Source organism: Physella acuta, unplaced genomic scaffold (genome assembly GCF_028476545.2).
Source record: "Physella acuta isolate Inbredline_101_S28 unplaced genomic scaffold, ASM2847654v3 ptg000017l, whole genome shotgun sequence".
Classification (NCBI taxonomy): domain Eukaryota; kingdom Metazoa; phylum Mollusca; class Gastropoda; family Physidae; genus Physella; species Physella acuta.
Window position 1 is genome coordinate 4,498,851 of NW_026731537.1, and position 15,562 is coordinate 4,514,412.

Here is a 15,562-nt window from a genome sequence, read left to right on the forward strand (position 1 = left end):
TTCCCTTGTAAGCAGTTCTATTTTCAATAGATTTATTTTAGAGAAAATTCCATATTAATGTGATTGTCAAAAATTAATTATCACAAGATAACCACTCCATCCTAAACCGTCACCAAAAGATAGCCACTCCATCCTAGACCATCATTAAAAGATAGCCACTCCATCCTATACCATCATTAAAAGATAGCCACTTTAATCATCATGTCAAATAAACCAGAGTTCAACTACCGTTAACACTACAGAAATGTTGGGGTAATTATGTCGAGTAATACATTTAGATTATGCTGTTGTGTTATGTATTTGTGTTATACTGTTGTGTGATATATTTGAGGTCTCATCATCATCCTCTTTTGCGTTCGTGCCCAAGACACATGGGCAGATGAAGTAGAATTCATCTGTTTCAGAGACCTCGGCATATAAAGGGATAGTGTGGTCAGCACTATGTCCAGCCGCCTTTGTTTCCTTAACGTGAGTTAAAGCTGGTTGGACTCCAGGACATTTTACTGACTACTAACCCGGATTCGAACTTCTAGAATTTCGGGGTAGTAATCTATCTCTCTACCGCCTAACCACGCCGCCGTCCCATTATTTAAGTTATAGTGTTGTGCATTGTTGTGAAATGTATTTGGATTGTACAGTTGTGTAAGGAATTTTAGGGTGGGGTGAAGAGGCTAGGTTTATAAATATGTATATAGAGTAGCGACAGGAGCTTATCTGTCTTGTCGTTACGTCTAAATATATTTTAACAGTTGAAGAAACGTTGATAACAGAGATTTTAACAAACCACCCCACAGCCAAATATAACAGCAGCATTTCCCTTACATACATTCCCTACTCAATATTACCCTTAGATTGACTTGGCTACATTGTAGTATTGAGGGGAAATAAATCATCATATTTATTATCAAAGGGTCATCCATAAATGACGTCACGCTTTTTTGGACGATTTTTACCTCCCCCCTCCCCTCCGTCACACGTCGTCACAAAAAGCCAGACACCCCCCCCCCCTAAAACAACCCTAGCCTACAATCCTCCTCAAAATTGCTGTTGAATTTTTCTTAAAACATCGATATTTTTCCAAAACTGTCGACATGAAGTATTTTTATCACATCCTATTACAATTTATTAAAACCGTTTTCTAAAACGCGAAATAACGACTAAAACTCGTGTTCTAACATAGCTTTTTTATAATGCAAAAAAGTGACGTCACACCATCTGACCCCCCCCCCCCCAGAGGCGTAGCGGCACATTCCGGCGCCCGGGGCGAACTATAAATTTTTGCCCCCCCCCCCCTTCCATTTATATACAGGCTATATATATAGTTATTCATGCTGGTCCTACCCATTTTGGCGCCCCATTTGGGTCGGCGCCCGGGGCGGCCGCCCCACTCGCCCTCCCCTAGCTACGCCTCTGCCCCCCCCCCCCCCCCCCAGCACTCATAACACACCGTCATTTATGGACGACCCCCAATTAGAGTTATGAAATGCCATTTAATAAACGGCGAATCGTATCAAATAACCTTATTTTAAAGACGTTTTGTTTTTCTTCTAAATTTGTGTGCGAATTAATAGAGTGATCTCCCCTAGTACCTTTTGATGACAGACCAAGACAGAAGCGGACGGCTTAGACAAAAGGACTAATGCAGATAAGACTCTACGAAAAGTTAATTTTAAAATGCATACATCCAGAGTTTCTTCCAAGCCTCTTTTCGCCCCCCCCCCCCCCCACCCCCGAACGAGATGGTATTTAGTAAACATAGACTTTTACTAGTGTCCTCCGCCCCCCCCCCCCCCGGAAAATGTAGACCGCCCCCCCCCCCCGAAAATATCAAGTGCCCCCCTTCCTCGGAGAAAAAAAGTCTGGAAGAAACACTGCATACGTCGTGTTTTAGATATGTTGTTCATTGATAACGAACAACAATTATCTAGAACAAAAACATATATATATATACACATAGCATGTAGACTACTAGTTAAAAACAACCCTAATTTTTCTTGATTCTGAATGAAGATTTAGCTAACAAAATGATTCAGTGACACCATCTGTGATAAGTATAGAATGGCCGACAGCCGAGCTCAACAAAGGCTAGTGTTTGTGATCAGCTAATCACATCCATACCACACAGCGAGCTCTAACAATGTACTCATCAAGTGGGGACACGCCGTGCGACTCGGCTCATCTGCCGGGCCCTCGCGCGCAAACCATTCATCCGACGCGCACGAAAGAGGCGGCACTCCGCCGCGCTGAGCCAGCACGCGATTGGCTGAGTCGTCGCTTCGAGGCTATGGTCACGCGGTGTTTGTGTACAAACCTATGCAAATCTGACTGATCCGGAAGTAGAATGTGGATGGTCGCACACGCGGATAGGGGGGAGAGAGATAACAAGCGATTGTTGATATAGGTTGTAACGGTGATTTTTTTTCCTCTGGATTCTGAAAATGGTAGTACCTTGTGTTTCTCGTGAGGATTGATACAATGTTCTAACCCTAGGATGTGGTGTTCACACGGATGTAATGTGTAGTGTGTGATTCAGACACGGCGAGTTAAAGCACTTTGTTGCATCATTTCACGAGGCGAGCAGGTGAAGCGAGTCTAACATGCTTCGAGCTGTGAGTAACACGTTGTGCGCGTGCGTTTGTGTCCATTTTTTAGTACTCACTGTATCGGGGTTCACGCCCGACACCAGCTTCAACATCACCAACCGAGGTCTGACCGCGCCGGTTGGACGCTCGACGTATGTCCGAACCAGCGACCTTGACATTCACGTCACGGCCAGCGACCCGTGTACCGTGGCGGTGCTAGACAGTGACCCGTTAATCCCCAGACCCGGGCGACTCACCCCTTCCAAATTCCCGTGTCGGTTCGGCCCCAAGGAGGTGACGTACACGCATTTCGGCGTTCGTCTGCCGTCGTATGACGTCATTAGGCTCCATGTCGTACGAGGCTCCCCCAATCAACCCGCCATCATTCCAGTGGCGTTACACGTCAAAGTGGCGCCCACGCCCCTCGAGGTGGTCTCAAAAAACACGCCCCTGCGCGTAGAAAAGCGGTCAAGTGTGAGTACACTTCTAGACAAATCCTCGCTGGAGTTCACGTATGACAGGAACCAGGACCAATGCCGGCTGTCGTTGTTGCCGTTGACGTCAGGCCTGCCTAGGTACGGACTGGTCTCAAACGACAGCAGCTCCCTGCAAATGGTGGACTGTGAGGAGTTTCTAAACAAAGGCATCCAGTACTTTCATAACGGGGGCGACGACTTCCCCAGCAAGGATTACATCCCCTTCCTCGTACAGATCTACAACCGAGACGGCCAGAGGTTGAGACAGGAATATTTCCACAAACTTGTAGTTATAGCAGCGGGGACCGAGAACCGGAAACCTTTCATTAGCTCGAGTTCGAAACTCACCATGGAAGTGTCTCAGTTGGTGCTGACTCCGTTAAAACCGGATGTCTTGACGGCAGGGGATGACGAGACTCCTACAGATCTGCTCACGTTCAGCTTGGTGAACAGCTCTGCTACAGACGACGGGTACTTCATCAGCACCGACGACCCCCAACAAAAACTAACATGGTTTAACCAACGCGATGTTCAAGAATTAAAGATTGCTTTTATCCCGCCTACGATGAACCTACCAAAAGAATACCGCGTTGAAATGCGAGTCATTGACGCCGATGGTGAAGCGTCGGCTCCATTTATACTCACAATCACAATCAGACTCCTGGGATTGAACTTTCCCACAATCCTCCTCAACAGAGGTTTAAAAGTATTTGAAGGCAAGGATGCGGCGTTAAGTAGCGAAACAAATTTAAGAATATCCAAAACTCCATCCAGTAATGTCAAAATTTGGGTCTTTTCCGGGGTGAACCACGGACGTCTTATAATCCCTGACGGCAGACGATACTTCACGGCAGACGACCTGGACGCAGGTGCCGTCAGCTACAAACACGACGATTCCGACGCCTACTCCGATAACGTCATCTTGGGCTTAACAGATGGCAGCAACTCATTCCAATTTCTCTTCCCCATATGGATTTCACCAAAAGACGACGAATCCCCGATTCTAAATATAAACGTTGGCCTAGAAGTTTATGAAAACCCACTGGTAAAAATAACTCCTTCTATTCTTAGCGCAAGTGACACAGACAGCGATAGTTCACAAGTGAAATTTATCCTTAAAGAACCTTTCTCGCAAGATGGCGTCATTATGAAACGCCAATTCCAGGCGCCGGAGTTCCCGGAAGATTGGCAGCTGAACAACGGATTTTACGAACAAACGGTGGAGGAGTTTACACAAAGCGACATCATCAACGGGCTGATATTCTACAAACTGGAGGCGCCGAGGTCTTCAAAGATGAGCACAGACGTGATGAGGTTTTATTTACTGGACGGCGGGGAGCCTCCCAACAGGTCTGAGGTGAAGCAGCTGACCGTGAAGGTGCACCCGTTCGACACGGTGCCGCCGCACCTGGCCAACGAGGTGGAGCTGAACATGGTCGTGTCGCAGACCGGCGAGGTCAAGCTCGGCCGCAGGTACCTCAATTACGAGAAGAACTCGGGCTACAACCCTCGCGACATCAAGTACGTCATCACCAAACAGGTCTTCGACACGGACGAGAACACGGCTTTGGAGACCGGATATATCCGGCTCTGCGGGGAGAGCCAGTCGTTACGCACGTTCACGCAGAAGCAGGTCAATGAGGACCAGATCTGCTACCTGTCCCCGGCCTTAGAGCACCGTCTGATTAGCCGTACCCTTCAGTTCGTTTTCGACGTGGAGGATAAAAACGGAAATTCCCAAAAAGATCAAATTTTCATCATATTTCTGGACGCCATCGAATTCCACCGCTTCAAAATTCGCAACAAAGGTTTGACCGTCGGTGAGGGCGAGACGGTGGCCTTGACCTTGGATACTATCAACGTACCCAGCGACGTGGATGTGAAGTTTTACCTGGAGAAATATGCGCAGCACGGGTTGGTCAGGTACGGCAACAACAAGATGAAGAAGGGAGACTACTTCACCAGAAGTCACATCAAAGAGGGCCGCGTCACGTACCAGAACCAAAACGGGAAACACGGCGACGATGAGTTTACGCTCGACGTCACGGACGGCATTTATCACATTCAAACCACGGTCAAGGTCAAAGTGAAAAATGCGGCGCCGAAGAAATCCGTCCCGGTCAGTTTGAAGTCTGGACTGTCCGAGGTGATCCTGGAGGTGCCAGAGAAAGGCTCCGTGTCCCTGAACAAGATACAGATAGCCCGCGGCAGCGAGAACCCCTCGAACGTCACCTTCAAACTAGAGCTGCATCCTACAGAAGGGGAGATTATTCAGAGTGGGAAAAAGATTCGGGAGTTCACGCTCGGGAATTTGATTTCCGGTACTGTTGTGTACCAGCATGTGGGCGGAGAGATCGGCTTCAGCGAAAAAGTTGACGTTTTTCAACTGACGGTTCTAGACTTTGAGAAGACGACCATCTTTAATAAAAACGCCGCTAAAGTTTCGGTAAAGGTGAGAATTCTGCCCGTGGATAACATCCCGCCTGTTGTTTCATTGGGGATTCCCTTTGAGGTTTCCGAAGGTCAAAAGGCCGCCATTTTACCACGTCATCTGGACGCAACGGACCAGGACACGGAGGACGGAGACATCCTGTGTTTTATCGAGAGGCAGCCGGAGAACGGGTACCTGGAGATTGACGCGGCCAGCCACGAGAAGTCTACCCGAGGTATTCCTGTATCGTCCTTCACCATCGCCAACTTGAGAGCCGGGCAGGTGAACTTCGTCCAGAGCCTGCACCGGAAGCGGGAGCCGGTGGACGACGCCTTCAGCTTGTCTTGCTGTGACGCGGTCAGCTGCTCCCCCACCACCGTGTTCGCCGTCACCATCCGCCCGGCCAACGACGAGGCCCCCGAGATCTCTCTGGGTCAGTTTCTCGTCATAGAGGGCGGGAACATGAGAATTGACCTCCCCAGTTTAAAAGTCACCGACCTTGACCTCCCACTTGACCAGCACACGTTCGTCATCATCGAGCCGCCGAAACACGGCAAAGTCGTGCGTCAGACCCGGGGCGGGAGTTTCAAGATCGACAGCTTCACACTAGACGACATTTCCGGTGACTCCACCATCGGGTACGACCACGACGACAGCGACACCACAGAGGACTCCTTCACCTTCTGCCTGACCGACGGCGTCCACAACCTGACCAAGACCGTCCACATCAAAATTATGTCCTTAGACGACGAAGCGCCAAAGCTAGTGGTCAACGCGGGGTTAAAAATCAGTCCCGGACGGGCGAAGAAGATTACGAACACCGTCTTGAAAGCGGTGGACCAGGACTCTAGAAAAGACACGATTTTATTCTACATCAAACAAGAGCCCAAGTACGGATACCTGAGGAAAGTCGACGACAACGTGGTGACGAATTTAACACAGGATCAGAGCTTCACGCAGAGGGATATTGATAAACAAAAGATTGAGTACGTTCACACAGACTTAGAAGGCGTCCGGGACTTGATTAAGTTCGACATCACCGACCAGCTGAATTATCTGAACGATCGGAATTTTTACGTGGAGGTGGACAGCATCGAGGCGACTCTACCCAAGGTCCACAGCGCCAAACTGGACGTATACCAATCCGGTGAGGTTGTCTTGAGTCCCGAGAACCTCGGCGCTGGGGAAATCATTGGTGAATCGTTGACGTTCATCATCAAGCGAGCGCCAAGTCGAGGGCATTTAGAATCTGTGAGCACGCCGGGGCTGCCTGTGTCCAGGTTCACAGACTCCCAGCTCAACGCCAGGAGGATCCAGTACGTCTACACAGGGGAGGAGGAGATGGTGGTGGACGGATTTGAACTAGAGGTCAATGACTCCACCAACCGCATCATCGCTGTTGTCCAAGTGTCCGTCAGCGATGTAGAAAACGGAAAGCCGTTGGTGATCTCGCAGTCGTTACACATCAAACAAGGCGGCGTGAAGGTGATCACGCCGTTAGAGCTGAGGATCGAAGATCGTGACACCGATCCATCCAACGTGATCGTCACCATCACCACACCACCATCCCGAGGTGTCCTGTTGCACACCTTATCTCGCGACGTCACCAGTTTCACGGCCGCAGACCTCACCAACAAACACATCAGCTACCAGCACGACGGCTCAGAGTCGAGCAACGACAGCTTCAGCTTCACCGTGTCGGACGGCACCCACCCCGACTTCTACGCCTACCCCGAAGCCGAGCCGACCGTTAACCCCCAAACAGTCACCATCCAAATTTTTCCAAACATCAACCAGTTTCACATTGTGAAGGTAAACAAAGGCGCGTCGTACCTTACAAGATTGGAAGGCGACCATCTTGGATTTAGATTTAGCAGTCGTATTCTAAGCATCAAGGAGGATGAATACGTCAACGACAAGATCCACTACTCACTTACCTCCCCTCCAAAGCATGGTTACATCATCAACCGTGCTTACGGAGGGAACGACATCACCACCTGGACTCAAGGTAAGGATTCCATTCCACTTGTTAACCAATTTACCTTACTAATCAGATCTGTACCCATAATGCCCCTCGACATCAACACCACCAGATTGGCCGACACATGTTGTTTGTGTTGTGGATCACGTAAAAAACGCGACAACTCACATTCTCACATCTTTACAAACTCTTGACACGCCGACACTTCCATAAGGACAGGCGTTGGGTTTTTAAATTAGATTTTCGCTTTCGGTAATACCCGAAAATCCTAACCCCGGCACGATTCCGCAGCAGATCGCTATCAATGTCCATCATCTTAAGTCGTCAACCTCTCATCTCCATTTTCTCCTGTCCATCTTGTTATCACATTCTCGATTTGTTTACATTGGTAACAACTCCCCCCCCCCCCCCCCAGCAATCCGCCATCAACCACTCGCGTCCAAAGTTGATGAACAAACACTCGTGATTCATCACTATAAACTCGTGTTTGACGTCACTACTTTCTCGCCAGTCCTCACCGTCGGCACAGCGCGTTTTATTATTAATACTTTTTTAGTAAACGGGCCATTTGGAGTGAGTTTATCTCCGTGAGTATCGCGGGCAGCATTGATCATGGTCATATTTTTGATTTAGTTTCTGTTTGTGGTGTGGGGAAAGGGGGGGGGGGGGTGACATGAATGGCTCCAGAAGTCGCTCCTCTAAGATCATCCCCATGGGGTGTATTGATCGGCTTGATGCATGGGGGGTTTGTTGGATGGGGGAAGGGGGCGCTGAACTAGTAAAGTGTACCGACGATGTACGAGGTTAGCGTAAAAAATGGGGGGGGGGGGTGGAAGGGGGGGGGGGGGTTGTGGGTGGTGTTAGTGGGCGGGGGGGGGGGGGGGGAGGGACGGGAATCAACTTGTTGAATGGTCTGGATTTGAAAAAAAAAAGGTTAAAGCATGAGCCAGCACTTATAACACCCACATATTACTTTCGTGCAACTATTAATAGCGATGACACTACTAGTACTTAGATATGGTGCACGATTGAAACTACGTATTTCATATTTATATAAACGGGTATATTTTTTTCACACGTCAGACAATACTTTTGTTTAATGACCAATATTTTTGTTAGTGTGAATCAGACACGTTGTGTAGGGCATAGCAAAAAAAAAATATTAACAAACAAGACTTTTCATAATTAAAATTATGACCTGACGGTCTATGGGGCAAGTGAATTGATTGAAGTAGTTAGTAGAGTTCACTTGTTTCTGTGACCTCGGCATATAAAGAGACAGTGTGGTCAGCACTATGCCCAGCCGCCTTTACTTTCCCTAACTTGAGTTAGGTACCCATCAGAATTGGGTGGGCTCAGGGACGGTCTACTGACTTGAACCCGGATTCGAACTCGAGACTTGCGGGTTAGCAGTCTAGCTCTCTACCGCAAGACCACTCCGTCCCACACAAAAGCAAGTAGTAACACTAAATTTATCATAGTAAAATAATCTCTGTCCCAGTCTTAAATAACGCCGGAACAATTGTCCGGTTATCGGAAATATTGACCCCGGTCATCAGTCACCAGACCACGGTGCCCGCACTAAGCCAATTTGGCATCAGCAATCGCTTGCACTGTTTCCGCCTGGCCACTTGAACCTTGACCTTTGCTGACCGCAACCCCGTGTATTGTTTACCTCCCCTGCCCCAGTGTGAAAATAAATTATTGGTAAACTGAGATCTTGGGGGGAAAAAGCAAGCACTAACATACAAAAGGTTAAAGGTTAATTGATTGGACTATTATTGGTATCTGCTCCTGTGACTAAGTCGCGTACTCAAGTGGCCAACAGATATCCTGACATACTTTAGGTCATATATATATATATATATATATATATATATATATATATATATATATATATATATATATATATATATATATATATATATATATATATATATATATATATATATATATATATACATATTATTTTTAGTGTTCTCAATCTCATCATATTTTTATCTCTGACCAAGAACTTAAGTTGAAGCGTGTGTCTTGGAAATAAATCTAAATTGGTCACGATGATGAAACAGCTCTTGTTTATTTTTTAAATAGCCGGATAAAAAAGACATTCGTTCCCACTTTTAAAACAAATCAACTTCGTATGTTGACGCTCTGCAAATATCTCTTCCATCTTTTTATCCCCACCCCCACCCCTCCTCTCATCCAATGGCTTTCAACCAATATCTTAAACGCTGGCCTGTTGCTGCGGCACTCTACACTATTAATGATGACGTCATTTCTCTTCTAGATAAGATGAAACCGAGGAAAAAAGAAAGGGCATTTACTTCCCCTGTCGTGTTTGTTGTACATTTCGTATCTAAGGTCTCTCGGCGCTGGTTCCTCTCGCTGTGGCGAGATTTCTCGTCTCATGCGACACCTCGGCGACGGTGTGAAATTTCTGAGTCATAAAGCGGAAGTAGAAATAAAGATGTGAATGACGGGGATATAAGTGATCTGATGTTTCATTAGTCGTAAGTGGGGTGGGGGTTGAGTGGGGGGGGGGATACAGAAGATCAAAGAATAAGTGATAGGCTTAATTAAAGATAATTTGATGACGACATTAGTGTTATACAATTTGAATCACTCATAACAATAGCGCCAGTTTTTTTTCTCTATTACAAAAAAGCAAAAAAATAAAAAATAACAAAAAAACTTCGGTAGTGACATACATATACGTACAAAGGCAAGCCTTGACCTTAAAAACCTGAAAGACAATAGTGTAATGGATTTACGGCCACAGCCTCGTTCTCGGCTCGTGTGTCCCATAAACCAGGGGCGGGGAGTATCACGTGAGCGATGACTAATTAGTCGCCGTTAGGTTTTACCTTAAGTTTCAAATTAGGCTAATTTAGGCAATTGGGTCAGATGGCAGCTGTGCTCACGTCTGTGTCGGCTTTTGGTTGGCCAGATTTTTTAGAAACTGTAGGCCATTGTCGAGAATCGGCAACAGTATGACGGGGAATGTGGGCGGTGGTGTAATGAATACGCTCGTACGACGAGCTAAATACGGCTACAAGGCTAACACATTAGACTTTAAATAGCGCTTATGAAAACATTCGTAAACCCAATATACCGATTAGCAGTATTGTTACACTGAGTACTACTTAGTATTACGGTTACTATTTGGTATATGAAATGGGTTTTATAAAGGTTAGATTTATTTCTTGAAACGGCGAGACCATCATTTTAAAAAGTGGATTGGATATTGGCACGCAAATTCGTTGACTCTAAACTTGTTGTTTTCAATGTCAGGTTTTTAATAGTATTTTTTTTAATGATTAAGGTATCGCCATTCTCCAGAAGGGCAATGGTAGCAATTTTTGTTCTTTTGTTGTCTCCCTTAAGCTTTTAATTTAAATTAAAAGTTACGATCCCCATGTTGAGTACCGAGTAACCTTCAACAAAAAACATCTGCTCAGCCCCTAGTTTCTCTTTCGTTTTATTATCCCTTTCCACCCCCTCCACAGTTACACACAATACAATGTCTCGCGAAAACAAAATGGCGGGGTTTAAATCAACTTCCGGCTGTTGTCAGTCAAAATATTACCAGTGTGCCGGTTACCCAAGTCGGAGAAAGGGGACGCAATAGAAAACACGCGAGTGACTGCGCTTGTCAGGGGAAATAACAACACGCTACTGTTGTTGCTAGCACGCGCCATCTGCTCACGGGCCAGGTGTCAAAAAAAAAAACGGCTCATCTTGAGTCTGTGTTTACGTCACCACAGACTCGTGTGTGTAGTCTAGAGGGCTGTCAGCTCTAATCACAATCTAGAACACATCTCTCCAACACATCTCTCTAATACACCTCTCCAACACATTTCTCTAATACACCTCTCCAATATACCTCTCCGATATATCTCTCCGACACACCCCCCTCTACCTATCACACCTCACTAATACATGACCCACACACTTAACTCCACACACCTCCCCAACACACAACTCCAACACACCTCTCCCCATCACACCTAATCACACATCTCGCCCACACACAACCCACACACCTCCCCAACACACAACTCCACACACCTCCCCAACACACAACTCCATCACAAAACCCGTGTTGTCCTTTTGAGAATCGCGTACAATAGCGCATGCCACGCGCTGGGCAGCTTGTCACGTGACTTTATTCTTTCTCCCATGGTGCATTACGCTGCACTAGATGAGCAAAGGGCGGGGGGGGGGGGCTGGTTGAAGCCTGGAGCCTCAGTTATCGGTGATTAATATTACAAGGACGTTTTTGAATTATCTCCCTGTAAATGACAACTGAATACACTCAAAAGGCTGAAAGGCCGCGCGTTTGGCTTTTTTTAGACAACACGGGACAATATTTCTTCTGGCGGTGCGACACACTACTACACGAGTTCTTCAGACTTTGTGTAGTTCACCGTCTGTAACATACATCATGTGAAGAACTAGGTCGCGTCATTATGCGACATATGTTGCCTTGAATGAAATTAGCACATATGTTTATTAAATAAGCAGCCTGGTTTGATCAATACCATTCAATGACTTAAGTCCATTGTGATATTTTTTTTTATTGTTAACATTTTTTTTTTCACGAAAATGTGTTCCCTAACAATAAAACCACGCAAACATACATCGGCTAACGAAACTACTCAACTGAACCAGGAGCATGGCATACAAAAAAAAAAAATTAGAAACAGAGATCCAACACTAGACGAACATTGGACGGCCTCAAAATGAACACTGGACGGCCACAGTATGACTACTGGACGGCTTTGGCACGATAACTGGACGGCCAAAACATGACACACCAGGGCCATATTACAGCCACTGGACGGCTACAGCACTACCTATATACGGCTATATCGATCACTAGACGGCCACTGGACGGCCATACTATGACTAGATATTACCCTCCGATTGTAATTGAACCTACACTATTACCCCTCCAGGCTAGTTTGAATATCCTCCGTTTTAATAGCGCTGAGTCTTTGTTTTTTGCATGTGTAGCAAGCTGTTACACTACTGTGTCCTGTAGCTGTGTCGTCTGAGTTTGTCGTCTGAGTGCGTGTCACCTGAGAGTGTCGTTTGAGAATGAGGAGTATGTATGTTATTCAATGCATACCAATTGATTTCTTAACAAGAAAAAAAAAAAATATATATATATCTATCTATCTATCTATCTATATATATATATATATATATATATATATATATATATATATATATATATATATATATATATATATATATATATATATATATATATATATATGCATATATATATGTACGTGTGCTCTAAAACGATATGTGCTTGCTCATATTCCTTAGACATGAATGCACCGTGTCCCTTCTGTAGTTTTGTGTTCTACCTTTTCTTCTCCGCTCACCTATCAGGTACACGATATATCTTGTCGTGCTAATCTATTCTCAACCACCCTCAGCTAATTACCACCACCGGCTCAACAAATCACCATTTTGCCAATCTGTGCAGACTCAGCACATTCTTCCACCCCGCCCGCCCCCCCCCCCCCCCCCCTCGCGGTCCTAACGATTATGTAAGGGACACCACCAGCACTGACTGTTATGTAAGGGACACCATCACTCCGGGCAACGGGCAGACAACTCTCAAGTTCCAGAATATTTTATGTTTGTTTCACGCCCCACCACCCTCCACCATATCCAGTTAAAATATTTACGACTCACCACACACGCGCGCTTGCTACGAATCGAGTTCTATTGTTTTGTTTATCAAGTTCTGCCGTGTTTTTTTTCTCTATGTGTCGACTGTACCGTTTCGACAATTCAAGGCTGCCGAGAAGCATCTGTGTGAAAAGACTAATATATTTGTGCACTCAGTATCGCGACAAGCAGCCCTCATAATTTATGTTAGCGCTCACTCCAGTGCCTGTTCAACCGTTGCCTAACACACGTACTCACACATACTCACACACACACAGACGCGCGCCTATTGATTTAAGGAGGGTATTCACAGGTGAGTTACCTACATACATACGGTTTACAGACAATCACACATACACACGTAGGTTTATCGTTTTGAGGCCGGCTTGCGGCCAATAATGAATGTTTAATTCGTCGGGTAATCAACTGTACGTTTAAATATGTGAATGCTTTAACATATGTAAGCCTACTCTTGTAAGCCTAGTTGTATAAACTTACTTGTGTAGGCCTAAAACTGTAAAACACGCCTCTATCTTGTGTAAGCGAGTCTTTTTTTGTGTGGACTCCGTGGGTACTACTTTTTAGTTCGGTGCAGTTTTTTTGTGTACCAACTCGTGTCCCGGGGGTGGGGTGAGGAAGAACTACCACTTTGAGAATCACTGATTTGAAACACAAAAAGTGCACAGATCTCAAACGTTACTTTTAACTGAGACTGTGTGTGAGTCGGAATCTGAAATCTACCAGACAGGGTTTTGAATCAGAAAAGTTTCTGAAAACTTTTGACAGCTCCCCCCCCCCCCCCCCACACACACCTGTGTCAGCGTGACCCGCTACAGATACCACGTCCCAGGAATCCAGATAGTGGCAGATAAACAGTTAGGCGAGAGGCTAAGACGACGATGTAAAATTTGGGGCTAATCTCCACATTGAAACATTTAACAGCAGTAAACCTCGGACCCCATCCCCTCCCTTCTCCCCTCCCCCACCCAACTATATGACGCGGCCTGTCATATGAGATTTATGTAAGATACATTTAAAAAAAAAAATTTTAGTTTTCGTAGTTTTACATTTAAATCTCGAAATTTTTTATAACGCTATAGCTATCCCACGAAAACTGGCCATTTAATAACACATTGAGCTCACTAATAACGTGCGTTTAACCCTACCTACAGCTCACCGTAAAGACAATGTAACTTTGGATCTGGCTTGGCACTCAACGCTGGCGGCCTTGGAATCGTTTTATTCATAGGCCGGTTTTCTTCATAGCCCTTACTTTAGCCCCTACAAATTCCGTACTTGACGGCCCTTACTTTAGCCCAAATATTGGCCTTACTTGATGTCCTTACTTTAGCCCCTACATTGGCCTTCCCTTACTTTAGCCCCTACATTGGCCTTGACGACCCCTTACTTTAGCCCCTACTTTAACCCCTACTTTAGCCCCTATATTGGCCTTTACATATAGCGTTCCATGTTTGACATCCAAACAACGTATAATACAGCCAAACATTATTAATATACCACTACACGCCCCACTTCTTGTTTTCTCTTCGCGAACATTCCTCCCCCTGTTCTAAATTTATCCCCGCCGCCCTTTTATCTTACCTGGATAGCGAGCAGGTAACTACTCACCTTAATCAGTACACTCATTTTAACGTCGCACCTGACCCGGCAACGTTTTACTTTTTTAATGCCTGAATTCAACTTGGGGGCACATTCCCTGGGTGCACACGCTGCACATTCCCTAGCTGCACATTCCCTAAATGCCTGTACTTTTTATATTTGTATATTCCATGGGTGCACAGTCTGTATATTCTCGTGCTTCACAATTCACTAGCTGCACTATGCCTGGTTTAAGTTCGGTGCGTGCAGAATTAGGATATTCCTTGACAGCATATTCAGTAGCTGCACATTCTCTAGTTGCACATACTGCACAATCTCTGGCTTAAATTTCGCTGGCTACCCAGGCTGCACATAGAGATGTGCGTCCTCTCCGGGAACCCTCCGCACTGAACGGACGTAAATTCCTTTTGTTGGATCTTCTGGCACCAACACCGCATGTTTTGTTCAAGTGAACAACACCTACACATACCCCCCCCCCCCCGCCATTCTTGCAGACGCCACTGTTCCCACGCTGCAACCTGCGTTTGTCAAGCATCGTTACAGGGTAATTTGGACTTGGCTCTAACATTGTCTGGGGATTCGAATAAAAGCAAAAATTCTATGCTCAAGTCGTTTTTGTCTGTAGGTAGAGTTTTCTCTTTCTTTCTCTTTGTCTGTTGGCTGGGTCATTTCTTGGGTCCAAGTCACTAGACTTGTTATGCACAGACTCACTTTAAATTTTAGGGTCATTCTTCGGGTCATTCCTTGGGTCCACGTCACTTGTTATGTATACATATAATTA

General features: G+C 45.8%; 1 protein-coding gene across 1 annotated transcript in view; it reads left to right on the forward strand.

Annotated features, from left to right (window-relative positions):
• Positions 1-2,359: 2,359 nt before the first annotated feature.
• LOC131939090 (extracellular matrix protein 3) overlaps positions 2,360-15,562 on the forward strand; it is a 186,199-nt gene continuing 172,996 nt past the window's right edge. Inside the window, exon 1 of the mRNA XM_059297325.1 lies at positions 2,360-7,497. Within this exon, the coding sequence (XP_059153308.1) occupies positions 2,598-7,497 (4,900 nt within the window). The 5' untranslated portion in view covers positions 2,360-2,597. The remainder of the gene's footprint in view (positions 7,498-15,562) is intronic.